Consider the following 27,702-nt stretch of genomic DNA (forward strand, 5'->3'; position numbering starts at 1 on the left):
TTAACTACTAAAAGACAAAATAACAAGCCATTCCATTCAGCCACTTGAGCAACTCTTGTAGTGTCATGGACAAGTTAGATTGTGTCACATCAGTATTTTATATATTTAAGTATAAGTATAGTTATATATATAGTGTGTGAAATATATTTTATCAATAAATAATATATAATTATATTCTACATATAATATATGCATTATTTTATATTTTTAATTCAATTTTTATCTCTCTTGAATTGTAAAAAAAATATTAAGAATTGTGAGTTGAAACCAAAAAGGGGGTTTCTTTTCGCAAAAATAGCGGGGCAAGACATCTACAACTCACTATGATGCATAGATATTGAAAAATAATATAAAAAAAAATATCACTTGAATCGAATAATGGAGTGCAAAATTATGGCCTTTGGAAATTTGCATACATAGATTGTGCTTGGTACCATTGCCACTTCTAACATTTTTGTGTTTATCAATACAAAATTTTAAGAAATTGTCTCATCAGATAACCACTTCCACTTAAAAAATATAGGCATTTGATTAGGTGTTGGTACCCAGTGTCTACTTAAGAAGCAACAATGGCACCCAATGTTGTACTGATAACTTAAAGCATTTTGGTAGAAAAAAATATATTCTCATAAGATTTGTATTTATCAACCTAAAAGGTTGCAAGTAGAAGTGGCAATGGTAACAAACATAACCTTAGTGTGCAATTTGTGACCCGATTGGTCATTGGGTCAAATGGATCAACAGTTTGATTGGCCGAGTCAAATATTTTTTGACATGGCCAATAATTTATGAATAATTTTTTATTTTTTCTAGAAGCAAACACAAAATCATGACCATATGACTATTTGAACGATTCAACCAGCTGTGTCAACAACAGGTTGAATGAGCATAGTTGGTTTGGTTCCATGGCAGAACCTGGAACCTACCCTGTAGGGGTCAGTTCCAGGTTTTAGAACCATAACCTATACTATGAAGGTCGGTTCTGACCTCGGTGGTTTTGGGGTCAAATCCAGGGTCTACCCGTGGAACTTGTTATTTCTTTACTCTCCCCCTTCAAGAAAAAAAAATGAAACATGTCATTCAAAAGCTTGAATTTCAATAATGATAATATATAGTTTAAAATTTATATTTTTATTGTTTAATTTAAGTAATTTAATATGTAGATTATCATAATATATTAATATATGGTTGAAAACTTGTCATTATAGTTTAAATTTTGTAAGTATTACCTTTTACATTATTTATTATACACATACAAATATTAAAATGAGAACAAATAATAAAATCACTAAAGTAACTTGATGGTCAAGTGAGACCATGACTTTTATAACCATGAGTGCTTTGACTCAAATCTTCACATCCTGAAAAACATTTTAGGATTTATTTCAAGACAAATTCAGTTCCAAGACTGATTTCACCAAAGTCAATCAAGACTGGTTCATCCAATTAGTTCGAGTATAATAAACCCCTCGGTTCCAAGAATTTAAAACCAGACCTACCTTTAACAAATCGGATAAGGTTAGTTCGAGGCGAATTCGAGGTCGAGATGCAACCTACCTATTTGCTCATCCCTAATTATTATAAGTTTAATATCTGATATATGATATTAACTTAATTTTTTTTGTTGGGGGAAGGCCCAGCAGAGTACCTTGCTATTTGGGGCTTTCATGCGTCGCCCGTGCGCACGGGACTGGCGCACCCCTACCCATCTCATAAAAACAAGTCTTTGAACTGGGCGGTCACGATCGCGCCAACGATCTTAGCTACCAGTGACTTGGGCAGGAAGTCGGCTGTTTTTTTTTAATCATTTCCCTGTCTCTCTCACACAAACACAGTGAAAAGAACTCGTTGGGCATCTCTTTCTATTTGGTTTTCGATTTCCGTCTTAGAAGGTCCATTTGAAGGGAGGTTGTGGTTGATTTGATTTCTAGGGTTCTTACGCTGTAATTGCTGCTGCAGCTGCAATGGATCTTAATCTAGATGCCCCTCATTCGATGGGAACCACCATCGTAGGGGTTACTTACGACGGAGGTGTTGTCCTTGGAGCCGATTCCAGAACCAGCACTGGTCTCTTTCTCTCTCTCTCTCTCTCTCTCTCTCTGCTTTAGTTTCAATCATTTGCTTATTTCATTCTTTGTGCATGATTCACCCGACGTTCGTTTTATTTCCCTAAATCTGGTGCACTTTCAGTGTTCTTAACTTTATCTCTACCGCAAGATTTGTGTGTGTGTTTTAACCTTATTTTGCTATTTATGGTGCATGAGAAATTTCATTACATTACAGACAAACAATTTTGAGAAAATGCACTCTTTTGAATCAACTGTGCTCTATCATGTTCTGAATTTGATTCCATATTTGTTTTCCCGCTTTTAGGAATGTATGTTGCCAACCGGGCATCGGACAAAATCACACAGCTTACGGACAATGTCTACTTGTGCCGCTCTGGATCAGTAATTTTCCTTCTCACATCCCTGATCTATAAATGCTTCTAATAATTTGTTTAACTGTTTGATAAAAGCTGATTTCTTTTATGTTTTGGTCACTTTACCTCGGTGATTATTGAATACTTGGCATTTCATATGTTAGTGGTGCATCTACATTGAAAGTGTGTCTTTAAATCATTGTTGTCCTGTTTTGATTACCGTACTTGCCTACTTGGTGGTCATTGGTGTTTAATTAGCATCTCTAAATTCATGTGGCATGATAAAATCATTATTATCTTTGCCTGAATAGACGTCCCAGTTACCCTAATAGTATATTCCTGATGTAAAATGCGATGCCAAATTATGGAAGACTAGGAACGTTCAGTGTTTCTTGAAATGGTTTTTCATATATGTTGCCAACTCATCAAAGCTTTATCCCATCTATTTGGTGTTGGCTACACAAACCATCTTTTGCCATATGATCCTATGGAGGACCATATCCCTTAGTATGTGTTTGAAGCAATGATCCAGGATTCATGTGCATAAGGGCTTGGAAAAACTTTATGCTGGCCTGACACAATCCTTATCCTTTGTTGAACTTCAGATTGACAGTGCAGGATGAGATTATATTGGCTTGTCAAGTTTGTTTTCCTTTATAAGGTTGCCCAAGGTGGTTTTGTGTTCTTTTCCCCTCTTTTTTTGTCAATTTAAAAGTTGAGATTGTATGCTTGAACTGAAGAAAAAGATATTTCTCTTTAGCGTAGAAGTATCTTTAAATCTAGAGGCCCTACTCCTTGGTTATCTCTGCTAGGTTTTAGATATATGTTATTGTTATGTGTATGTAGAGATTACAATATAATTCCTAGGATTTTATTCTTTTTGCGTTATCCAACTGTCTGTGTTTTCTTGTGTGTGCTGATGCACCAATCCTTTACATCTGTTTTTAACTTCTTAAGTTCCATATATGAATGTGGATTCGAACTTTGATGGAATTTCCATTTTGTTTTACCAGTCAACACAGACAAGATATATTAAGAAAAACATCTCTCTCATCCAGTTCTTAAAGCATCAGAAGAATATTGCTCTTTGAGCAACCTTTCCATTAATTTCTTCATTGTAGATCTGATTTTTTGAAACATGTTTTTCCTTATTTTAGAATTATTTATTCAAAAATTGGGAAATAAGGGCTACACACGAGAATTTCCTTTTAGAAGGTCATGCTTGCTAGTTGAGGAAGTCTCCTGTGCAAATCACAGATCCCCCCACCACAAAAAAAAAGTCCAAATGAAGTGAAGCAGATACACTACACTGCATTAAGTGAAGCAGTCCAAATGAATATGCTTCTAATATTTATTCTTTAAGCTTCAATTTCAACTCAACTCAGCTAAGCCTTGTCCCAACTATATGTGGTTGGTGGCATGCATGTGTTCCACACTTTCCACTCTATGGATGGTCTTCTCTACATGTGACCAGAACCATCTAAGTATACATTCTGTCATTTAATCTCCCATTGGAAACTTCTAGGTTTCAAAAGGTTTATTTTTGATCGCATCCTTTCTAGTTCTCACTCATCCATCTTAGCATTTACATTCTGCTATGATATAGGATTTGAATCCTATGATATAGGAATCTGTATGCATCCCTTTTACTCATTCTGCTATAGTTCTATCAACGGCATTCTCTCTAATCTCTCCCTTGTTATGGATAATTGGACTAAGGTAATGAAAGTGGTCATGTTTATATATCGCTTGATCTCAAATCCCAAGCGTACCTTGATTTACATTCCTATTATTTTTAAATTTACATTCATATATTTTGTTTTAGTCATATTTATTTGAAAACCTCTTTTTGTTTCTAAAGCATTTGTCCTAAACCAAATTTAGCATTTAATCCTTCTGTAGTTTCATCAAATAATGCTGTCTTTTGTAAATAACATTCGTCATGAGTTATTGATTTAAAAGGCACACCTAGGTGCGTAGACGAGGTGCATTTCAAGGTATGTGTCTCACCTAAGCTTAGCTGTAGCCCTTTCAAAAGGGTGCCTCAACCCAGTTGTGCACCTTTTCAAGCACAGTGGCTGGTCTGGGAGCAGAGTCCTTGGATCACCAACTGACCCCTTTGAGGCAGGTCCAAACATGTCCATGCAAGGGTCCTAAATTTTTGTCCTGTGTATAAAGAGATTGGTTTTGTTTGCCTGGTCACTGGTTCTCTGACAGAACCCCACTTTTGCTAGTGTTGTTCTCTCATCCTTCTTAATACAAGAAATTCTTCATCATACAACATTTAATCCATAATCCTAAAATAAAATGAACTGCAACTGAAATCACAAACCATACCTATTTACTTGCATGAGCTTGCCTCAAGAATTAGGAATGCAAGATGTGAAACATCACATAAGTTACCTAAAGTAATGCAATTGGGAGAGTAATAAACATATTTAAAGTTTCACATGCTTGAATTGTTGAGTGTTTGAATATGCTTTATATGTTATCTTTATGTATTTTAATTTGAGCCAATAGGCTTTTTAAAATATTTAGTTTCCTTAATATTAAAGTTTTCATTTTTTTATGAGTTAATATTATTTTGAACTATTTTTTAAACTTTGTACCTTTATTCAAAAAGGTATGTGCCTTGCCTTGTGCCTTGCCTTGTGCCTTGTGCCTTGTGCCTTGTGCCCCGGGCCCCAAAAGCCCCTTGTGCTTTTCTTGTGCCTTGTGCTTTTAAAACACTTCCATGGGACTTCTTCCGGAATATGTTTGGCCAATTTATCCATGGCTAGTGCAAACAAATAAGGGCTAAGTGCTTTGTTGAAGTCCCATTGTAACTGGTTTGATGTCTTTCCTGCAAGTGTTGTAATATTGGTTATTGAATCTTCATACATGTAGTTAATTAGGTCTACATGCTTATTTGGTACTTTTTTTTCTGAGGTCCACGATATTATCTTTCTAGGAACTTTCTGATATGCTTTCTCTAGACCAATGAATACCATACAAACACCTTTCTTCTTCTCACTTAATTTTTCTATCAATTGTCTTTAATTTCCATGGTTGATCTTCATGGAAATTTTATAATATACGTTTCTTCTCGTAACCTCTTCTTGGTTACTTTCTCCTAAGGCTGCGTTTGGAAGCAACATATATGCAAATGTGTACGCTGCATTTGTGCATCTACCCTGGTTCATGAATGCAAAGTGGTCCTGTTTTCCATGCCCACTTTGCACTCTTTCTGTTTGTTTTCGGTCATGGAAAATCTTGAAGATTTAATGGATTCCCTGCCCTGTTCACATGTTCCTCACTGGTGGTCTTGTTTATTAACCGAGACCATGGTCTTGAGAAAGCACCATGGTGCCCTGTTCACCAGTCTCAAACTGTGACTATCTTCATCTTTTCCTTCTCTAAATTCATCGCTTTTCCTACCACCCGTTGTCCCTCGCCTTTTATCTTGATCTTGAGAGCGATTGCTTGCCTACTCCACTATTAACAATCACATTTCAAAGAGAGTATGCTTTCAGGGTAAAAAAATAAATCCTTCAAAAGAATTATCTAGAGTTTCAGACATAAAAACCCTCAAATATTGAGTAAAAATACATTGTTAAACAATCCACCTGCTGCTTGTATTTGATTTGTTGTTGCTTTTTGTCTCTTCTAATCATCACCGCTGCTTGTCTTCTTGGTGAAGATGACTGGTTTAAATGAGTATTCTTGATCAGTTACAACAAGTGTTCAGTAAGTGGGGAATGGAGAGAGCGAAAATGGGAAAAATAAAATTTACAGAAGAAAAGAATTAAGGAAAGAGAGAAGGCCGAATGTGGATGAGAGAAAACGGTCATTTGATGTTCAGCTCAGGTGAAACAATGCAAAAGACTGACGATGAGAGAAAACAGTCACCTTTTACCTTCAATTGATGAAGAGAGGAAATGTTTACTTCAATAAAATCAAAGTAAATGTTTATCCTAAGTAAACGGGGTTTTTTTTTTTTTTGCATCCATTTACGATGCATTTTCACACGCCATCCAAACGTCTGCAAAATCGAACAGGAGTGCATTATAGCACTAATCCGGTGTTTGCATCCCAACCAAAAACAGTCTAAAGTTCCATAGCGTGGCACTGTGGCTCATTAGTTTAGTCCCACAATAATTATTGAAACTTTGTATATCACGTTTATTTTTAAATTTAGGTACCATGGTGCTCTGTCTTGATTCATCTGGCATTGCTTTTTGTTTTTATTTATTTTTGATAAATTGTTTTTTGTTTTTATTATCTTATTAAATAGTTTAGTTAGACGTAATGGGCTTGCTTCCACATACCTTCTCAGGTTTATATTTGGAATACCATTAGGTCCTAGTGCTTTTTCATTCATGATCTTTTTTGGAGCCTCATTTGTTTTGAAAACTCTAGTTTTTTGAAGATACCTATTATTATTTGTATTATCACATTTTTTTATATTTAGGTACCATGGTGCTCTGTCTTGATTCATCTGGCATTGTTTTTTGTTTTACTATCTTATTAAATAGTTTAGTTAGACATAATGGGCTTGCTTCTTGTATACCTTTTCAGATTTATATTGGAATACCATTAAGTCCTAGTGCCTTTCCCTTCTTCATCTTTTTTGGAGCCTCATTTGTTTCGAATACTCTAGTTTTTGAAAGACACCTACTATTTTTAGCTATAATTTCTCCGAAAATACCAAGAACCTGTCCATATGTATTAAGTTTTTCTTGGATTCTTGGATTTGGACCAGAATATTCTGAAGAAGTTAATCTCAAAGTTTTGCTTTTCAGGAGTCTGGAACCTAGTTCCGAATTGAGATTTACAAAATCAGTTTTAACTTCTGAGAACATCAGAATAATGTAACTTACCCTTTAATAAACTTGCCAGTCAACTGCATTTCTTTATATGTTTCACCTTTCACCTTTGTTCCTAAAACATGCAACTTTCATTTAGAAAGGAAGATTTTTAGCATTGTCTTGATCTTCTACAGTTCTAACTCACTATGTAGAATCTTATTTTGTGCATCATGCATTTAATATGTTTGGTTTGGTTGTGTTATGAGTCATGCTACTTTCTCTGGCAGCTTAAGAAATCATGTATTCATGCCTACGTATTTGTATTTGTTTGTTGTTTGCAGGCTGCAGATTCTCAAGTTGTCTCTGATTATGTGCGTTACTTTCTTCATCAACACACGTGAGTGCCTATTTTTTCATAGTTGTCGAATGTTACTAAAACCAACTTGAAGATCAAACTATAAAAGGGTTGAATCAGATATGTATCCAATTGGACCTAGGTTGACCTTATAACATCAGCTGTATGGGTGATACATGTATGCATGCTTTTTTTTTGTGTGTATTTGTATGTTTGCATGCATGCTCATTTTGTATTTCCCTCTCTTTTGATTGCTCTATTGATGGGGACTGGATGGTTGAATGGATTTTTTTTTTTTTTGATCAATAACAGAGTTTCATTAGAATACTGATAAAAAAGGCTTAACTCTCTACAAGAGAGCAAAACAACATCTCAAAATACAGCCCAGTACAATTGATCCCTTCCCACCCCCTGCTTTTCCAAAGCATCTGCAAACGCATTTGCTGTTCTTTTCACCCATTGAAATTGGATGTCCATCCCCCTAGTTAGCCATTTGATTTCCTTTCTTTCATTAGTAAACTTCCAAAGACCACTCCCTTCTGTAACCAGCTTACCACCAACTTTGAGTCCCTTTCAATAATTAATTTCTGTATATTCAGTTCCCTACTCTTTTTAATACCCTCCAGAACAGCAAAGATCTCAGCTCTAAGAGAGTCCCCAACCCCAATGGGGCAAGAATACATTGCTATCACCTTCCCGCCCTCATCTCTGAAAACACCCCTACACCTGAGGGGCCTGGGTTACCTTCACCACTCCCATCAAAATTTAATTATTTTATCTTTATGGAAGTTGTCTAATTTTATTAAAGAAGGGTGATAATGATTTACAAAAATATTATAAAGGATACCTTGTGCTCGTCACTTAAAGCGGCATACACCTATTTTTGGAGGGTTTTCTCCATTTACTGGAGACACCTCCCAAAAAAGAGAATGTTTGACTCTGATGCTGACTATGAGTTAACCAATCCAGTATCTTTTGTTGCAGGATACAGTCAGGTCAACCTGCAACTGTCAAAGTTGCTGCAAACCTAATCAGGCTTTTGTCGTACAATAACAAGGTTTGATCTAACTGGTTTTATTTTGTTTTTATGCTTTTTATTTGTATATTATGAATTGTTTGTTTAAAAAAATACATTTTAAAAAATTACATTAATGCAGGAGAATTCATGAATACTCATAGTTGTGCTTGGCATTTAGTTGCTACTTCCCACCTTCTATGATGATCTTTTTTGTACATTTGGATGGGGGGGATAGTTTGTAGAAATTTCTTCTTTGCTATTAAAAAGTTTCTGGACAAATTTAAGACATCTTTTCATGTTTAATTTCAAAAGGAAGGATTATATCCAGAGATAAAGGAAATGATTTTATGGAAAAAGAAAAGAATGGAAACAATATTAGGAAGACTTTTTTCTTGATTGGTAATTAGGAAAATAATTCCTATATATTAGAAATCATTATGTGGGCTTCTTTAGGTCTGAAATGTCTAAAATGGGAACACAGAAGCAGGTGAATCCCTGGGAGACTTTGCAGGAAGCTGCATCTTTTGCAGGTTGGGTAAGACTCCCTGCATTTTGTGTAGTCTATGTTACAAGGTCTAGGGATTTAGCTGGCGATAGAAGTCCAAACACAAAAGGGTGATTGGTGAAGGAAGGTGACAAGAATACACGATTCTTTCATGCTATGGCTAATAGTAGAAGAAAGAAAAATCTAATCTCTAAATTGGTGGTTGATGAGGTAAAACTCACCCAACAATCTGAGATAGCTCGGGCCTTTGCAGATCATTTCAAATCTATTCATAGGAGGCCACTAAATGGAAGAATTTGGCTATAAGGGTTCGACTGGCCTAAGATACCCGAGTAGCTTAAGGTGTGGCTTGAAAGGAGGTTTGAGTTGGAGGAAATAAAGGAAACTGTGTTTTCAATGGATAAAACTAAAGCACCAAGACCAGATGACTTTGCAATGGCTTTTACCAAGATTGTTGGGACATTTTGAAACATGACCTCCAGAGAGTCTTCAATGAATTCTTTGTGAGGGGTGTGATAAATCTAGGGTTGATTTCTACCTTTATAGCTTTGGTTCCAAAGAAGAGTGGTGCTATTCATCCCAAGGAGTTTAGACCTATTAGTTTGGTAAACAACCTTTACAAGATCATTGCTAAGGTGCTCTCAAGGAGGATTAGGGTTGTGCTTCCTCACCTCATCTCCCAGAATCAAGGTGTCTTTGTCAGTAATCAACAAATAAAGGATCAGATTTTAATAGCTAATGAGAGTGTGGAGGACTTAAAAAGAACTGGGAGAAAAGGAATTGTGTGTAAGCTAGATTTAGAGAAGGCTTATGACTAAGTGGATTGATCCTTCTTACTATAGGTCTTGGAGAATTTTGGGTTTGGGGCTAAATGGTGTAAGTGGATCCAAGGCTGCTTAGATTCCTGTCACTACTTTATTTTGGTGAATGGAGTAGTTGTAGATCATTTCCCTGTGGTTAGGGGCCTTAGGCAAGGTGACCCCCTCTCCCCATTTCTGTTTACATTAATTGCTGAAGTTTTGAGCAGACTAATAACTTTGGTAGATGCTAGAAACCTAGTGAGGGGGTGGAGAGTGGGCAGAGATAGGGTACAACTCACCCATCTGCAATTTGCAGATGACATCATCTTGTTTTGTGAAGGTGAGGAGCTCAGATGGGTTAGGAACATGAAAGTGGTGGTGCAACTCTTTGAAAAAATGTCAAACTTAAGAGTGAATTTTGACAAAAGTTGTGTGGTGGGGATCAATATGGATGAGAGAGCGGAAATTCTAGGTTGTGCAACCTCTGAGTGGCCTATAAATTATTTGGGTTTGCCTTTAGGGATAATCCGGGAAATAATAGTTTTTGGAACCCAGTGGTAGATAGGTTCACAAAAAGACTAGCCTCGTGGAAAAGGAATTACCTCTCCTTGGGTGGTAGAATCACTTTGATTAAGAAACTTGCCAATCTACTTATTTGTTTTTATGATCCCGAAAGGAGTGAGTAGGGTTTTTGAAAAAATTGATGAGAGACTTCTTGTGGGAATTGGGGGAAGAAAAAAGAGATCATAGAGTGGGGTGGGAGGTGGTCACTAGAAGTAAGGAGGAGGGTGGTTTGGGGATAGGAAGTATTCAAAGGAGAAATGAGGCCTTACTTGGGAAATGGTTATGGAGGCTACCAAGGGAGGAGGATAAACTATGGGCAAAAGTGATCATCAGCATTCATGGGAAAACGGCAGATGGCTGGGACGTTGGAGTTTTGGCAAGGGCCACACGAGCTTCTCCTTGGAAATCTATACATGCCATTCTTCCTTCTTTCTTACCTTTCATCAGGTATGACCTTTGTTCTGGAGATTGGGTAAAGTTCTGGGAGCATTCTTGGGTGGGAGATGTGACATTGAAAGAACAATTTCCCTCCTTGTATTCTATCTCTAGGTTTAAAAATGAGCTTGTTTCCACCTCAGAGTCATTTCTTGGCTTTGATTGGGATTTGGGTCTAAGAAGGGGCCTTAGGGATGCTGAAGTCGATCATGTTTCAGTCTTAATTCAGACCTTGGGTGGGGTGGTTTTGGACCCATGGAGAAGGGATAGTAGACTTTGGACTTTGACCCCTTATGGTGAATTTTCTTGTGCCTCCTTTTTTAAGGCCTTGACACAACCCTCAGTTATCCCCAACATAGACCTTCCGGTTCAGGAAGTTTGGGGCAAGCTGATTCCCCCAAGGATTAGAGCTTTTTGTTGGGAAGCCTTTTTGAGAAGATGTAACACTAGTGACTTGCTCCAGAGAAAAAGACCTAATTGGTGCCTATCCCCAAATTGGTGCATCCTTTGTAAGGCAAATGGTGAGAGCTGCTATCACTTACTAATATCTTGCTCACATGTTTCATCTATTTGGGAATGGTTTTTCTCTTTATTTGGTTGTAGATGGACACCCCCACCTGATGTACAAAGCTTGTTCACCTCTTCCTTCTTTAGGTGGCCAAAGAAGAGGGTAGACTTCTTTGGAGATGTGTTAGAGCTGCAATAAGTTGGACAGTGTGGGAGGAAAGAAATTCAAGGATATTTAATGAAAAGGAGAGGAATATGGAGGTTATGATAGAAACAATTACTATCAGAGTGGTGCATTGGGCGTGTTAGTGTAGGGGTATTTCTGTCTTTATACTTATGTTGAGGTTGCTGATCTATAATATTATATTAGAACTAGTGTCCCTCACTTAAATAAGGGCACATGTGTCTTTTCCATTATATTAATAATATAAAAACATGTTTGGCCGAATGGGAGAGTAACTTTTCCCTAATTTGAACCAGACTTTTCTTCTCTCATTTTCTCCTCTCTCTCTCTTTCTTCCTTCTTTCTTTCTCTTTCTTCTTGGCTGCTATCAGACTAACAGAACTCAAAGGCAGGCCGAATTATAACATGGTATCAGAGCACAACTAAGCAACTCGGATTTGCCCAGATTTCTGTTCTCTACGCACTCAATCTAGGGTTTTCTCTTGATTTCTCTGCCATCAATTGGAGATAAGGGAAAGGGCTGAAAAGGAGTGGTTGCCCTCTTCCCTTGGAAGTTTCTATGCCTCCAGTTGTGTCTTGTGTGGTCGGTTGCTGTGGCTTCTAAGAAGCCCTCCCCTAATCGATGAAGAGAAGAGGGCTGATTCGTGTGGTGCAGTGGGTGTCTTGTGTGGATTGATTTTCTTCTCGTGTGGTTTGTCTTTCAAGTGATGAGGTAAGAGATTTCTATGCATATTTTCTGTTATGAATCAAATAGGAAGAGTATGTTTCAGATCGTATGATGGGATTTCAGACTGTAGTGTGCTAGGGTTTATGCTGTTTTTTTGTGTGATTCGAAGGAGTGGTGCTCATATAGTGGTGATATTTCAGGTAGTCGTAGGGTAGGGCTTGTGGTGTAAAGAGTGCAACCTTCAGCAATAACAAGTGCTGAAACCAGTGTGATCAAGCAGTGTGCCGAATTCAGTGATAACAGAATTCAACAATGGGAGATAACAGTGATAGCAAATCTAATGTGATGATACCTACTGACTACCTGAATGTTCAAATGACATCCATTAAACTGAGTGGAGAGAATTATGTGCCTTGGGCTAAATCTGTAGAAGTTTTTCTGAAGGCAAAGAAGAAGGTGAAACACATAAGGGAGGAGAAACCCTCCACTGATTCTCATGAGTATGAAGACTGGGAACAAGAGGATGCACAGATTATCACGTGGTTATGGAATAGTATGGAACCCAAGATTAGTGTAAATTTCATGTTTCTTGACATTGCCGAAGATGTGTGGGACCATGCTAAGAAGTTGTATTTTGGTCAAGACAATACAACCAGAGTATATTAGCTGTATCAGGAATACTTTAATCTGCAACAGGGCAATCAGAGTCTTGAGGAGTACTATGCTAGTATGAGACATCCGTAATGAGTTGAATGTTTATCACCCCCTCACTTTTGATGTCAAAATTCAGCAACAATAGAGAGAACAACTTGACGTGACTCGATTTTTGGTGGGGCTGAAATCTGAGTATGAACCAGTATGAGCTCAGATACTAGGAGGGTCAGCTCTCCCTTCTTTAGAAGAGGTGTTTGCTCGACTTCGGAGGACTTCTATTGGATCTACTGAGAACTCTAATGTCTCAGATAGATCAACCTTTGCAAGGGGTCGTGGTGTTAGAGGTGGAGCTCAGTCTGGCCGTGGTGGTAGCAGTGGTCCGGTATATGGCCGGAGTGGTGGTGGTGGACCTACATATAACCGTGGTGGTGGTCGTACTGGAGGTAGAGATTCAGGGGGAGCCCGTGGTAGAGGACGTGGCTTGGGTCCGAGGAGGTGTACTCATTGTGGTATGGATGGACATACCATTAATTATTGCTATGACTTGCATGGTCCACCCTCAACCTGGGTCAATCATGCCATGACTAGTGACACCAGTTCCAGTTTCAGACAGGAGAATCGTTCAGCTGATCATATGCCTCCTACATCCACAGATGGTCCCGGGAAGGAGTTGGTGAGTGTTCCCCGTGATGAGTATGAGAGGTTTGTTCAATCCATATCTCAGCAGAACACGGCTACTTTCGCACACTCAGGTATGGCTTGTTTGGCATCCACACCCAATCCTTGGATTATTGACTCTAGAGCCTCCGATCACATGACTGGAACTCCAGGTGTGTTTTCTAATCTCTCTCATTGCTCAACATCACAATCTGTTACCCTTGCTAATGGTTCCACATCCTCCATTTGTGGTGTTGGTAATGTTGACCTGGACCCTATATCCCTATCCTCAGTTTTGTATGTCCCTAAATTTCAGTTTAACCTTATGTCTGTTAGTAATCTGACCAAGTCACTTAATTGTTCCATTACCTTTTACCTTTCTATGTGTATTTTTTAGGATCTCAAGACAGGGATGAAGATTGGTGGAGGGCATGAAGCTGGTGGATTGTATTATCTTGACGGTGGTGGAAGAACATCAACAACTCTCTAGTCATCTCTCTCTCATCTCTAGTGGCACTGTCGATTTGGTCATCCTTCACTGAAAGTTTTGAAATCTTTGGTTCCTTCGTTGAGTCAACTTTCTGTTTTAGATTGTGAGTCGTGTCAGTTTGGGAAACACCATCGTGTTCCCTTTAGTTCAAGGGTTGATAACCGTGTGTCGAGTCCTTTTTCTTTGATTCACTCGGATGTTTGGGGTTCTTATAAAGTGATGTCATGCAATGGACATAGATATTTTGTCATTTTTGTTGATGATTTTTCAAGGATGACGTGGCTCTATTTAATGAAAGGAAGAAGTGAATTGTTTACCATTTTCCAGAAATTTTATGCTGAGATTCACAATCAATTTGGTGTTCACATTAAAATTTTTCATTCTGATAATGGCCGTGAATATTTATCTTCATCATTTCAAGAATACTTGGACCAACATGGCATTATACATCAGACCTCATGTACCTACACCCCACAACAAAATGGAGTGGCTGAGAGAGAATCGTCATCTCTTGGAAACAACACGATCCCTTATGCATCACATGAATGTTCCCAAACCCTTTTGGAGTGATGCGGTGCTTATTTCTTGCTTCTTGATTAATCGGATGCCCACGCCTATCCTTGATGGTCATTCCCCATTTACTACCTTGTTTCCCACCTTGTCTTCGTTTCCTCTTTCTCCTCGGGTATTTGGGTGTGTCTGCTTCGTCCATAATCTGGGCCCCGGGAATGACAAGTTAGATTCACGATCCCTTAAGTGCATCTTCCTTAGCTATTCTCGGACCCAGAAAGGGTATAAGTGTTACCATCCTAGTTCTCGACGTTCCTTTGTGTGTGCTGATGTTACCTTCTTTGAGTCTACTTCGTTTTTCTTGGGGTCCTGTGATGCTTCTTACTCCTCATCACCTCTCCTCTTCCACTTCCAGTTGCTGATTTTGTTCCCCTTGTTCCAGCCGTGACCAAGTCCTTGCCTCTAGTGCCACCACCTGTTGAATGCCCACCTATCCGTCAAGTGTATACACATCGCCTACGTGTACCGGCTGCTACTCCGGCTCCATCACCGTCGACAGATCCGACAGTTGTCTCCACACCAGCCCCGAACCCAGTATCTGATCTTGATCTTCCCATTGCCTTGCGGAAAGGTAAACGCACTTGCACCCTTCATCCTATTTCTAATCATGTTTCACTCACTCACCTTTCCGCCTCCCATTGCCAGTTTATCTCTTTGTTATCCTCAGTTGTTGTCCCTAAGGATGTCCAGGAAGCCCTTACCTCTCCAGGGTGGTGCCATGCAATGGAAGAACTCTCAGCTCTACTTCATAATCATACTTGGGACCTCACTGCTCTTCCTCCCGGGAAGCAGGCTGTCGGTTATAAGTGGGTTTATACTGTTAAGTATTTGCCTGATGGTAGTGTTGAGCGCCTGAAAGCTCGATTGGTTGCAAAAGGGTACTCCCAAACCATGGTATTGACTACATAGAGACCTCCCCAGTTGCTAAGATAGGGTCGGTTCGTGTTGTGATCTCTCTTGCAGCTATGTATGATTGGCCCCTATATCAGCTTGATATCAAGAATGCCTTTTGGCATGGTGATTTGCTCGAGGAGGTCTACATGGAGCAACCACCAGGGTTTGTTGCTCAGGGGGAGGATGGTAAGGTATGTAGACTAAAGAAGGCTATATATGGGCTTAAACTATCTCCTCGAGCATGGTTTGGAAGGTTCAGTGAGGTGGTAAAGAAGTTTGGTGTGAATCAGTGCCAAGTTGATCATTCCGTCTTCAGTCATGACTCTCCGACAAGAAAAATACTATTGATGGTGTATGTAGATGATATTGTTATTACCAGGAATGATAAAATGGGCATTGACAGGTTGAAGACTTTTCTACAGGAACATTTTCAAACAAAGGACTTTGGTAAATTGAAATATTTCTTGGGGATAGAAGTAGCAAGATCTAAGTATGGTATATATTTGTGTCAGAGAAAATATGTGCTTGATTTGCTGGAAGAAACAGGTTTGTTAGGTGCTAAACCAACTGAAACACCTATGGAAACAAATACTAGGCTGAGCAGTGATATGGGTGAAGTGTGGTAAGTCAGTTCATGCAGAAACCTCTGGTTCCTCATTGGAATGCGGTTCTAAGAATTGTGAGGTATTTAAAAGGGGCCCCTGGCCCCTGGTCGTGGTTTGATATACAAAAGTGGTGGAAAACTTGAAATAGAAGGGTATACTGATGCTGACTGGGCTAGTTCTATGTCTGATAGGCGGTCTACCACAGGTTATTGCACTTTTCTACGGGGTAATCTAGTGAAATGGAAAAGTAAGAAGCAGACAGTCGTGGCAAGAAGCAGTGCCGAGGCAGAATATAGAGCTATGGCACATACTTGTGAATTAGTGTGGCTAAGGAACCATCTACAGGAGATAGGATACAACATTAATACTCCAATGGAGCTTTATTGTGACAATCAGGCTGCAATTCATATTTCTTCTAATCCGGTGTTTCATGAAAGAACCAAACACATAGAGGTTGATTGTCACTTTGTGAGAGAGAAGGTGCTAAATGGAATGATAGACACTGCATATGTTAATACATGAAACTAGTGGGCAAACTTATTTACAAAAGGGTTGAGTCGGGGAAGAGTGGACTAGATATGTAACAAGCTGGGATTATATGATATATACTCACCAGCTTGAGGGGGAGTGTTAGTGTAGGGGTATTTCTGTCTTTATACTTATGTTGAGGTTGCTGATCTGTAATATTATATTAGAACTAGTGTCCCTCACTTAAATAATGGCACATGTGTCTTTTCCATTATATTAATAATATAAAAACATGTTTGGCCGAATGGGAGAGTAACTTTTCCCTAATTTGAACCAGACTTTTCTTCTCTCCTTTTCTCCTCCTTTTTCTCTCTCTTTCTTCCTCTTTCTTCTTGGCTGTTATCAGACTAACAGAACTCAAAGGCAGGCCAAATTATAACATGGCGAAATCTTTGGAGGTGTTTGACAATATCTCCACAGATATGTTAAGAAGAAATTGGAAGGAAGTGACCAACTCATACCCTAGTAAAACAAGGGGCAAATAGATCTTCATTGTACTGGGCAGAATTGTAACTAATTACTGGAGATTGCAATTTGTCCCTTTGCAATCTTTATCTATTGTAACTTAATTTCTCCGTTATTAATGAAAGTTTTTTGCTGATAAAAAAAAAGTAGCCAACTCAGCACCTGCTAAAGCCAAGATTAGCCCCATTTGGTCTCCCTTGGCCTCTGGTTTTACTAAGCTGAATTTTGATGGGAGTAGTGAAGGTAACCCGGGACCTTTTGGAATTGGTGGAACCTTTAGGGATGAAGAGAGGAAAGCCATTGCTCTATTCTCTGGCCCTATTGGTGTAGGCGACTCTATTCGAGCTGAGATTATGGCTGTGATGGAAGGGATGAAGAAGGCGTGAGAACTGGGCTGCAGCAAGCTCATTATCGAAGGGGATTCAAAGTTGGTTATAGGATGGCTGCAAGAAGAGAAGAATGGTCTGTGGAAGTTTGCTAATGACAGCAGAATGTTCAACCGGTTAGCACAAGGTGTGGAAATTCAGTTTCAGTGGGTAAAAAGGTGTGCTAATTCATTTGCGGATACCCTTGCTAAACAAGGGGTGGGAAGGGAACAACTGTTTTGGGCCATTCTGTAATTGATTTATATTCATTTGGGGAGGGTTAAGAGAGTTTACCCCTCCTTCTTACTTCTTGCTATATTGGAAGTTTTAATAAAATGTTGTTATTGATAAAAAAATGAGCTCAGGCGATTCAAGCAGGCTTCTAAAGACATGATGATTCAAATAAGGTGGATTAGAAGGTCAGCTAACAGCATGGCTGATGGCCTAGCTAAGCAAGGAGTTAAAAGACAATCTATGTTTTGGGCTATGTTGTAGTTAGTGGATCTCTTTAGGGTTACTTTTGGGGCTGCGATGTAATCAAAGGAATTATCCTTTGGATTCTGTTTGGGGCTGTGATGTAATTAGTGGGATATTTTGGACTTTTTGTCTGCCCACTTCTTGTTGTACATAATTTTTTTTTTTTTAAATTAATGAATCTCCTGTGTTGCTGATAAAAAAAAACATATATGTTTTGTTAAATTCATATGTTGGTGTTTTATTTTTTGAGAAATAATCATATGTTTTCAAATGCTAAAGCCTAAAGCATGATACGACATATAAGCATATTAAATGGATGTACTTATATCTGTATATGGAATCTTAGGAAAAGGTGAGTCATATTCCCATTTCCCACATCCTTGTCTGCCTTGGTATGGGCATTTTAGCTCATTGCTTTGTATAATTGTTGCTTAAATGCCTTATTTTCTTAGAGGATGCTATGCTGAAGTTATCACAATTCAGGACATTATTTGCACTCAAGTTTTAGTTGCCTCATTTTGTCAAGAAATGTTGTGTTAGCTCTTGAGCTCTGTTTGGTTTAGTTCGTATCTAGTTTCCTAGAAAAGATGTATAAAATATGAGCCTTCTATCTGGTGCACTCTATATGTTTCCCTGTTTTTGAACCTTTATCTAAAGGTGAAAAAAGAATATTCTTTCATAATTTAAGAAGTCAGTTATATAAAAATGAGACGTCATAATGCAGTATTCATGTTGATAAACATGGGAAACAACTTCAATTATACACAAGGAGCTAGTCATAGCTAGAAAGTTGCATACTACAAAGTTGGTGGCAATGTATAAGTTCAACTTCACATTTTGTTTGGGGAGTATATCTCCCTGTCCCAATCTTTTTTTGCTGCACATTTTGTATTCCCTCCTTTCCTCTTATTCATTTATTTTCCTTACTGATAAAAAGTAATAAGGAGGAAATTCACATGTTCTTTTCCATTTGCTTTCTGAATGTATACTGACAAAGTTGTATTTGCCATCTTCATGTCCAATAGAATAGTTATTCATATTCAATAGTTTCATATGTGCTACTTGTTGACATAATTCTCATTATATCTGTCTGCTGAGCTTGGCAGAACATGCTACAAACTGGATTGATTGTTGGTGGATGGGACAAGTATGAAGGAGGCAAAATATATGGAGTTCCTCTTGGTGGAACAATTTTAGAGCAACCTTTTACAATTGGAGGTCTGTCATTGCAACCTCTTTTTAAGCTATTGTATGTATTCATAATCTATTTTCCACCTTTCCCTTTTTCCACTCTAGGAGTTTTCCGACCTTCTGTATTGGCATATCCCATGATGCTGATGGAGACATTTTTCTCTCCCCTGTCCATCTTCAGGAGTATATTTGTGTTTTCTTATCCATTGCTAACACTTCCCCAGTAAATGTAGTTGGATTTATTTTATCCAATTGTCTTTATAAGAATCTGCATTTTGGGAGCTGACCTTCATATTGAAAGAGTTTTTTCACATAAAAGATTTTGTCCTAGATAATAGATACTTATCGTTTGATTTGATTTCTTAGATTTTTGAATTTTTTTTGTACGGTTGAAGTATGGCCCTAGTTAAAATGGTAGTGGTGCACCAATGTTTTATATCCTTTCAGGATGAAGTTATCTGTTTAAAGCCTTTTTCTTGCATTAGTTTACTAATGTATAAAAGAAGAGAAATATGAATTATAGAATTCCCGTACAATTTTATTAGCACCACATATTTTCTTTTATCCTAAACTAGTTAGTGTTTTACAGGATCTGGTTCCAGTTACTTGTATGGGTTCTTTGATCAAACATGGAAAGAAGGAATGTCCAAAGAAGAAGCTGAGGTATGTAAATATATAATGTATGATGTTTGTGAAAGTGAGAAAGTTTATCTTGTTATTTGCTTATTTATTCATGTATATTTTGTTCTCTGGATTGGCATCAAGTATTATTAGATTCCTTAAAAGGAAATTGTTTATTCTCCTTGATTTTTTGTGCCTTCAATAACTATTTGTCCAAGTGAGAAAGAAAAGAATCACTTTTTCTTTTGTTTTTTGTTACATGGTAAAGTAACAAAATTACTCAAAAGGAAAATATCCACAACCATTACCCATGTACATTTAACCTTACTCTAAAAACTTCCAAGAAAATTTTCAAATGAAGTTGCTAGGAGTAGGTGGTTCATTCTTTTGCTTTCTCTGAGCATAAGATGCTAAGGGAAGTTGACAAGGTCATTCCTCACATGGCCACCTGTAAGCTGGTCAAATGTGCACTTGCTTATAGAGGTTCTCCAAACTAGTGCCGCATGGACTCTCCTAAATGGACATGTCTGTGTCAGACATGCGTCGAGTCGAACACTCCACAGATTCTTGAGGACACCTCTATGTAACATTTCATTTATATCTCCTAGCTTATTTGACATAAATGAAAAGCTAATGCACAAGATGAATTCCATGTTTTCTTGTCTTGTCAAGTCAGACTCTTGGACACGTGTTGGATTCTGAGGACACTTCTATGTAACACTTCCTTTATATCTCCCATCTTATTTGACATAAATGAAAAGCTAATGCATAGGATGAATTCCATATTTTCTTGTCTTGTTGAGTCAGACTCTTGGACATGTGTTGGATTCTGACTCCCGTATCCATGTCCATGCACCACAACTTCTAACCAACAAGACAATCTTTGAAGGGAGTCAAGGGACTGTGGGGCTCCAAATATGTTCATTGGTGTGAGGCCCATGATTTCTTATAAAAAGATTGGACTGTGAGAGCACCTCATAGTTCCCAGTTCCAGGGTCTAGATGAGATTCATTGGCTTTGGAGGACTGAGAACCCCAGAAGATGTTAAGAGACTCTATCTCCCAATCATTTAGGTTGTGTCTAAATCTTGGATTCCAAACAAATCCATTGGAGATTGCTCCCCTGCAGTTCAGAATCAAAACTTCTGCCATATGAGGGGGAAGGTTCCATAGATAGTTCATTCTCACACCGGGGGTCACTAAAATCTTATCCGCAATTCCTTTCCAAAGTAATGGGAGATAGGTAGTTTTCTCATTTCCTTTCCAAAGTAAGCAGTAGTACTAGCACCCATAATATGGGTTTGCTACCTGGATCCCACCATCATTCTTGTGGCCATATTTTGCAACAATCACATTCCTCTACAATGCTTCAGTTTTTTCATTGAACTGCAACAACTATTTTTTTAGAAGAGATGTTTGTTATTGTGAGCTATTGTGAGTCGGTTATTGATGAAGTAATATAAAAGTTTGCTTGTCTTTTATGACAAATGTGCTTGTCTGTTACAAGTTCCTACAGAAATGTGGAGTTTTGATGATAGTAGGAGAGTTTCCACCTCTAAATGTATCATAAGTTTTGATGATAGTAGGAGAGTTTTCACCTCTAAATTGACCAAATCCTGATAGCTAATGAATGTGTAGAGGAAATGAAAAGGTCTAAAAAGGAAGGATTTGTGTGCAAACTTGACATAGAAAAGGCCTATGACATGGTGGATTGGAAATTTCTCCTAGAAGTAATGCAACATTGAGGGTTTGGAGAAAGATGGTGTAACTGAATGTTTGGTTGTATACGGTCTTGTCATTGCTCTGTCCTTGTTAATGGAGTGGTGAAAGACTTTTTCCCAGCTAGCAGGGGGCTAAGGCAAGGTGACCCTTTCTCTCCCTTTTGTTCTACTTTAGTGGCCGATGTCTTCAGTAGACTCCTCTCTAAGGCAGATAGGGAAGACGAGTTTAGGGGGTGGAGAGTGGGTAGAGATAATGTTCCAATTACTCATCTCCAGTTTGTAGATGATATCATAATTTTCTGTGAAGGGGAGACATTAGGAGAGTGAGGAGATTGAAAGAACTGATTAAGAAGTTTGAAAAAGTTTCCAATCTGAAAATAAACTTAAATAAGAGTTGCATAGCAGGGGTTAATATGGAGGAGAATGACCTGACCTTGGTAGCAAATTGCTTAGAGTGTCATATCACCCCTTGGCCTTTGAACCATCTAGGATTACCCTTAGGTGCAAACCCAAAAGAAAGCAATTTTTGGAACCCAATTGTAGAAAGAAGTAAAAAGAGGTTGGCTGGTTGGAAGAGAAATTATATCTCTTTGGGAGGCAGGGTTACTCTAATAAGATCTACATTAGCTAACCTACCCATCTATTTCTTCTCTGTTTTTGGGATCCCACCAAAGGAGGAAAAGAAACTGGAAAAAATCATGAGGGACTTTCTTTGGGAGCTAGGAGAGGTTAGGAAAGATCAAATAGTTAGTTGGGAGGTGGTGTGTCGAAGCAAGGAAGAGGGTGAATTAGGTATTGGGATTGTAAGAAAGAAAAATACAGCACTCCTAGGGAAATGGTTATGGAGATGGCCTTTAGAGAGGGAAAATTTGTGGGTTGAGATGGTGCCTAGCATACATTGCGGATCGGAGAATGGTTGGGATGCTAGTGTATCATGAAGGGCTACCTTGGCAGCACCTTGGAATGTGATCCATAGCCTCCTTTAATTCCTTAGGTTTATCAGGTACGATGTTTGCTCAGGGAATTTAATTCGTTTTTGGGAAAACATCTGGTTTGGTAACCGGCCTTTAAAGGAGTTGTTCCCCTCTTTGTATCCTATCTCTTTGTATAGAAATGAGGTGATCTCCAATTTTCTTGTTCTTCCTTCTTTGCCTTTGAATCTTAACTGGGATCTTGGGTTTCGGAGGGGGTTGAGGGATGAAGAGGCTAATTGTTTGTCAAAGCTTCTCCTTCTCCTTGATAAAGTTTGCTTAGAGCCTACTAATCCTGATAGAAGACTTTGGTGCCTAAGTCCTAAAGGCCTTTTTTCTTGTGTGTCCTTTTTTAAAGCTCTTTGCCAGTCCCCCTCCTCTTTGTCCTTTCCTTGGAAAGAAAATTGGGTTTATCCGATTCCCCCTAAAATTAAGGCTTTTTGTTGGGAAGCGGCTCTTGGGAAAATTAACACTCTGGATTCATTGCAAAAGAAAAGACCTCAATGTATTTCCCCAAATTGGCTCTCTATGTAAATTTGACGGTGAGTCTTGCTTTCATCTACTAATTTCTTTCTCATTTGCTAAAGAAATTTGGGATTGGTTTTTCTCCTTGTTTAGGTGTAGGTGGAATATGCCAATGGAGATTAAAATTGCCAAAGAGAATGGGAAGAATAATGTGGAGATGCACTAGAGCAGCAATGATCTGGACATTATGGGAAGAAAGAAATCTAAGAACCTTCCAAGAGAAGGAAAGAAGTAAACAACAAATTATGGAGTACGTTATGACCAGGGTTATACATTGGTTTCAAACATTGGACCTCTTCAAATATTTCTCTTTTGATGATATCTGGAGGAATTGGTGCTTCATAGCCTTTAGTTGCAGTAAAAAATATTAAAGCAAGGTCGGTTTGGAATCCTCCCATTGAAGATTGGCTGAAACTAAACTTTGTGAAGGGATGAGAGATCTATCATATGGATGGCCGAACCCTGTAGGTAGGTTGGGCGAAATTTCAAAACTTTCTCTCTCCCATGTGGGAATCACATTTCCTATTTTAGAAAACTACATTTTCAAGGATCAATCTTAAACCCTAAACTAGACCAGATCTGAAATCAAAAGGTAGGAGAGGGATATACCTGATGCAGAGTAGTAGTAACTCCCAATGAAGGTGTTCACGCCCAAAGAGATCACCAAAGACTGCTCCCACTGAAGATGATACAGCGTAGGGTGGAGTAGAATCAGTAGGATGGTTCTTCAGCAAGAACCCGATTCTTCACCAAGAATCTGATGGAGGGCGAGTTCCAAAAACTGATCTCAAGAACCTTTCTTGATCGCTCCTACAGGTGGAGATCGAACTGGCAATGGCGGAAACAACATGAGAAGGCAAGAGCAGAAGATGGCATCAGTCCAACTGCAACTCTCTTCTCTTTTGAATCAATAATCTTGAAGGATGAACTGGGGTTCGCCCTTCTCCTCTATTTATAGCCTTAAAGAGAGGCTCTCCTAATCCCATTAGGAGTTTCCTAATCCAAATCTTGTATTTGGATCTGGACTCTCTTTAAGAGATAAGGATAATCCTTTATCTGTAGATAAAGATCAGCCCTCCTAATCTGATTAGGAGTTTCCTGATCCAAATCTCTATTTGGGTCTGGACTCTCTGAGTGGATAGGGACAATCCCTTATCCTATCTGCTAATCTAAATCCCAGAACCACCCCTCTTTAATTAATCATATTAAACTAGTTTGAATTGGGCTTTAGGCCTATTAAGTCCATGTGCTCACTTATCCTCCAAACTGCTGCCTAGTTGGGTATCCTTGTATGGTGTGGGACCCAAACATGGATCTACACATCAGCCACATGGGTTCAATCCAACCTCTGTTACAAGGCTTGGCCGAATTCACCATAGGAGATAGTGAACCCCTGAGTCCATCACCATGGGCTCTTAATGGGCCCAACATTTACACTAAATGGTCATTGGGTCAAGCCACCTTATAAAAACCCAAGGACTCTGGGTAAATGCAAGATTAGCCCATCAGGCATTACCCTCAATGGTCTTACACTTAACCTCTCAACCCATAATGATCAAACACTGCCCGACAAGAGAGGACCTCTCCCTCGGCTGCAAGGAACAGTGCTGCACTCTCTACTCACATGGATATATATATATATATATATATATATATATATATATGTATGCATGCATGCATGTATGTATATCTCTATATAAATATATTTTGCAAAACAAATTTCAACGACTGAAACCAACTGCCGACAGTTTTGGTTTCCATCAGAGAGAGTTCATCCCCGATCATTCACTTTGTCCGACAAAGGGGCTGATCTTGTCACAATGATCACCCACTCAGATGAATTATCGGACTGTCCCAACATACCCAGGTTTTGACCCCCTCTAAGGATCTCACTAATTGGCATATCAAAGACAGCCCAATCCGACACCTAGTGCAGTATCATAATCGAGTATAGGGGTGAAGTGTAACATTCCAGTTTTGCCCATCTATCTCCAAGGTCCAGGGCAATACTGGAATTCTGGTCCGGTTCAGGGTTTCAAGAAAACCCACACTGCATGTACCTCAGGTCTCACCCTGGCAGCTGAGACAAGTTACCCCAACCAACTTGGCGGCACATCAGTGTTAGCCTTGGCAAGATAAATCTCCCCAGATCTATCCAACGACTGTGAAGATTCTAAACTAACACGAGTCTCATATGTGTCAAGTTTAAGGGTATTATACAAAAACACACCATAATAACATGAATCAAATATGTATTTTATTCATTTACATTAAATGTCATACGGTACATCATTCTGATTGTAGCTAAGGGCATACACTCTCTAACACTTTGATGGGAGCAGCCAAGGCAACCCTGGTCCGTCTGGCATAGGAGGGGCTGTGAGAGACAATGAAGGAAATTTAAAAGCCATCTTTTCAGGACCAAAGGGACATGGAGACTCTTTAAAGGCAGAACTATATGCAGCCCTACTAGGCATTCAGATTGCAAAAGTTTTAGGAGTGGAGAAATTGATGATAGAAGGGGACTCCAAGGTGGTGGTGGGTTGGCTAAAGAACCCAGATTCAGTGATTTGGTGTTACAGAAATGAAATGAAGAAATTCAAATGGCTTACACAACAGATGATTTTAATTATACAGTGGGTGGGAAGGGAGGCCAATGAACTGGCTGATTCTCTAGCTAAGCAAGGGGTAACTAGGGATCAGATGTACTGTGCCCATTTGTAAATCTGCTATATATTTTTGTTAAAAAGTGAGGCTGCACCTCGTGCTTCACACTGGGACGCTTGTAACAGATGCAATCCTTTGCTTCTAATGAAATTTAATGATAGTTATTTATCAAAAAAACATATAAAAGTTTGCTGACCTTGTGAGTAATTCTGAATAGACAAGAAGCAGGAGGAATTAATATGCTTTTAATTTCCTTGATAAATGTAAAAGATACTAAGCAAGCATCTAGTGAGTGTTAAGTATTTTTTCTCCATCCATCCACTTACCTTTCTGTGTGTATAGTATTTAACAACTTCTAGTCTATTTTAGTTGCTCCATTTTTGACCTAGTTAGTCTTGAGAAATGGTTTGGCCAATTAACTTGCTGTATCAACAAAAAAGTATGGACTATGGGACATGATTAATGTTAGCATGTCTGTATCTGAAAAAGGTCCATTCTAGAATATATAGTTTTTTTTTTAAATTTAATTCTACAATATATTATTAGAAATATTTCAGATATATAAATAATGGAAACTGAGATATATTGTCTTATTACCATTGAAAATTGTCTTATTTGTAAATCTACAATATATATATTCTAGAATATATAGTTTTTTTTAAATTTAATGATTTTCCAGATGCTGTTGAGCACTAACTGGTGTTCCGTTGAAAATTGTCTTATTACCATTTCTGAAAAACGTCTAATATTGTATTTCAGAAATTAGTGGTAAAGGCAGTCTCTCTTGCCATTGCTCGAGATGGTGCAAGTGGAGGTGTTGTGCGTACTGTCATTGTGAGTTTCCTATTTCAATTAAATCTTTTACCGCATATTTCACCTTGGCAAATATTTTGTGAAAACCTCCATCGGAAGTGAAAATAAATGCACATCCAACATAAGGATGGAAATGAAAATAAATTCCCCTCTTTCTGCAAACATGGGGGATTTCATTTTTTCTTTGTTTTTTAGCCCCCCTTACCCCAAATAACACACAAAATGGAGGAATAGTAAGGTCAGCAGCTACTCGAGATAACATTGAACTTCCAAGTTTCAGGGTTATTCAGTGGATCAAAATTTGCTACGTATTGGCCCGTATCAATTGGCTGATATGTATTGTATGGGTGACCCACTGATATGCTACTATAAGCACTGTTTCAAGGTTTGACCTGTTTCAGGGGGGTAGACAGGCCTTATATCGACCCCCTCAAACAGGTTGGAAAAAAAACTAAAAAAATAATAAAGCGCTAAATGACCCATCTGGCATATTGGCCTGTAGGCTGTACTGATACTTGGAACCTTGCTGCATGTTTTAGCCCTCCTTACGTGTAGTTTATGACATGTAAACCCTGACCACCCTTATTCTGAGGTAACTTTTTATTCCTTCTTAATGATATAACTTCACGGGACAGGTTTGTGGTTAAAACAAACAAGCACTGGTTTATTGTCCACCACCTCCTATGCATGCGGTGCTCGGTTATCTTTTGTTTTGTTATTAGTTGCTTATTTGTGTGGATTGGTCTGTCTGCAGATAAACTCGGAGGGAGTGACAAGGAACTTTTACCCAGGGGATACCCTTCCACTATGGCACGAGGAGCTGGAGCCCCAGAATTCATTGCTGGATATTCTCTCCTCGACCAGTCCAGAGCCAATGAGTACTTAAAAAAAGGCAATCTGGCCATATAAAATGTTCCCCTACACTGGTGGTGCTTGGTTATATTTCATTCACACCTAGACTGCGGTGCTCGGGTCCAGCTCCCTTACAGATTTGTATCTTTGTTGCAACAACCAAGGACATTACTATGGGTATTTTATCTTCTTTAAAGAAATTAGTATAAAGCTGAACATCGGTGGTATTAGCTATTCTTTTTGAATGCCCTCGTTATTATATTCCCACCAAGATCACAGTGAAGTTTGGTTCAATGGTTCAACTGTGTTCTGTTCTCTTGTTTCATCCTACAAATCTGACTACTGGGTTTCGCCAAAATTTACATGCTTACAGAAATGGGTATTCGAACTTAA

At 38.5% G+C, this 27,702-nt stretch overlaps 1 protein-coding gene across 2 annotated transcripts; it reads left to right on the forward strand.

Annotated features, from left to right (window-relative positions):
* The first annotated feature begins 1,758 nt into the window (after nt 1-1,758).
* On the forward strand, nt 1,759-27,603 carry LOC104587914 (proteasome subunit beta type-6). Of its 2 annotated transcripts, XM_088894749.1 has the most exons (9): nt 1,759-1,892; nt 1,960-2,067; nt 2,374-2,450; nt 7,551-7,606; nt 8,549-8,621; nt 19,056-19,167; nt 19,730-19,803; nt 26,404-26,478; nt 27,212-27,603. In XM_088894749.1, exons 2-9 carry the CDS (start codon nt 1,965-1,967, stop codon nt 27,341-27,343), a joined length of 702 nt encoding a protein of 233 aa, XP_088750875.1. In that variant the 5' UTR covers nt 1,759-1,892; nt 1,960-1,964; the 3' UTR covers nt 27,344-27,603. The 2 variants fall into 2 exon arrangements, with proteins under 2 accessions (XP_088750875.1, XP_010243992.1); XM_010245690.3 differs by having other exon boundaries at nt 1,820-2,067.
* Nucleotides 27,604-27,702: the final 99 nt, after the last annotated feature.

Source organism: Nelumbo nucifera, chromosome 1 (genome assembly GCF_055504915.1).
Source record: "Nelumbo nucifera cultivar China Antique chromosome 1, China Antique-T2T, whole genome shotgun sequence".
NCBI classification, from domain to species: domain Eukaryota; kingdom Viridiplantae; phylum Streptophyta; class Magnoliopsida; order Proteales; family Nelumbonaceae; genus Nelumbo; species Nelumbo nucifera.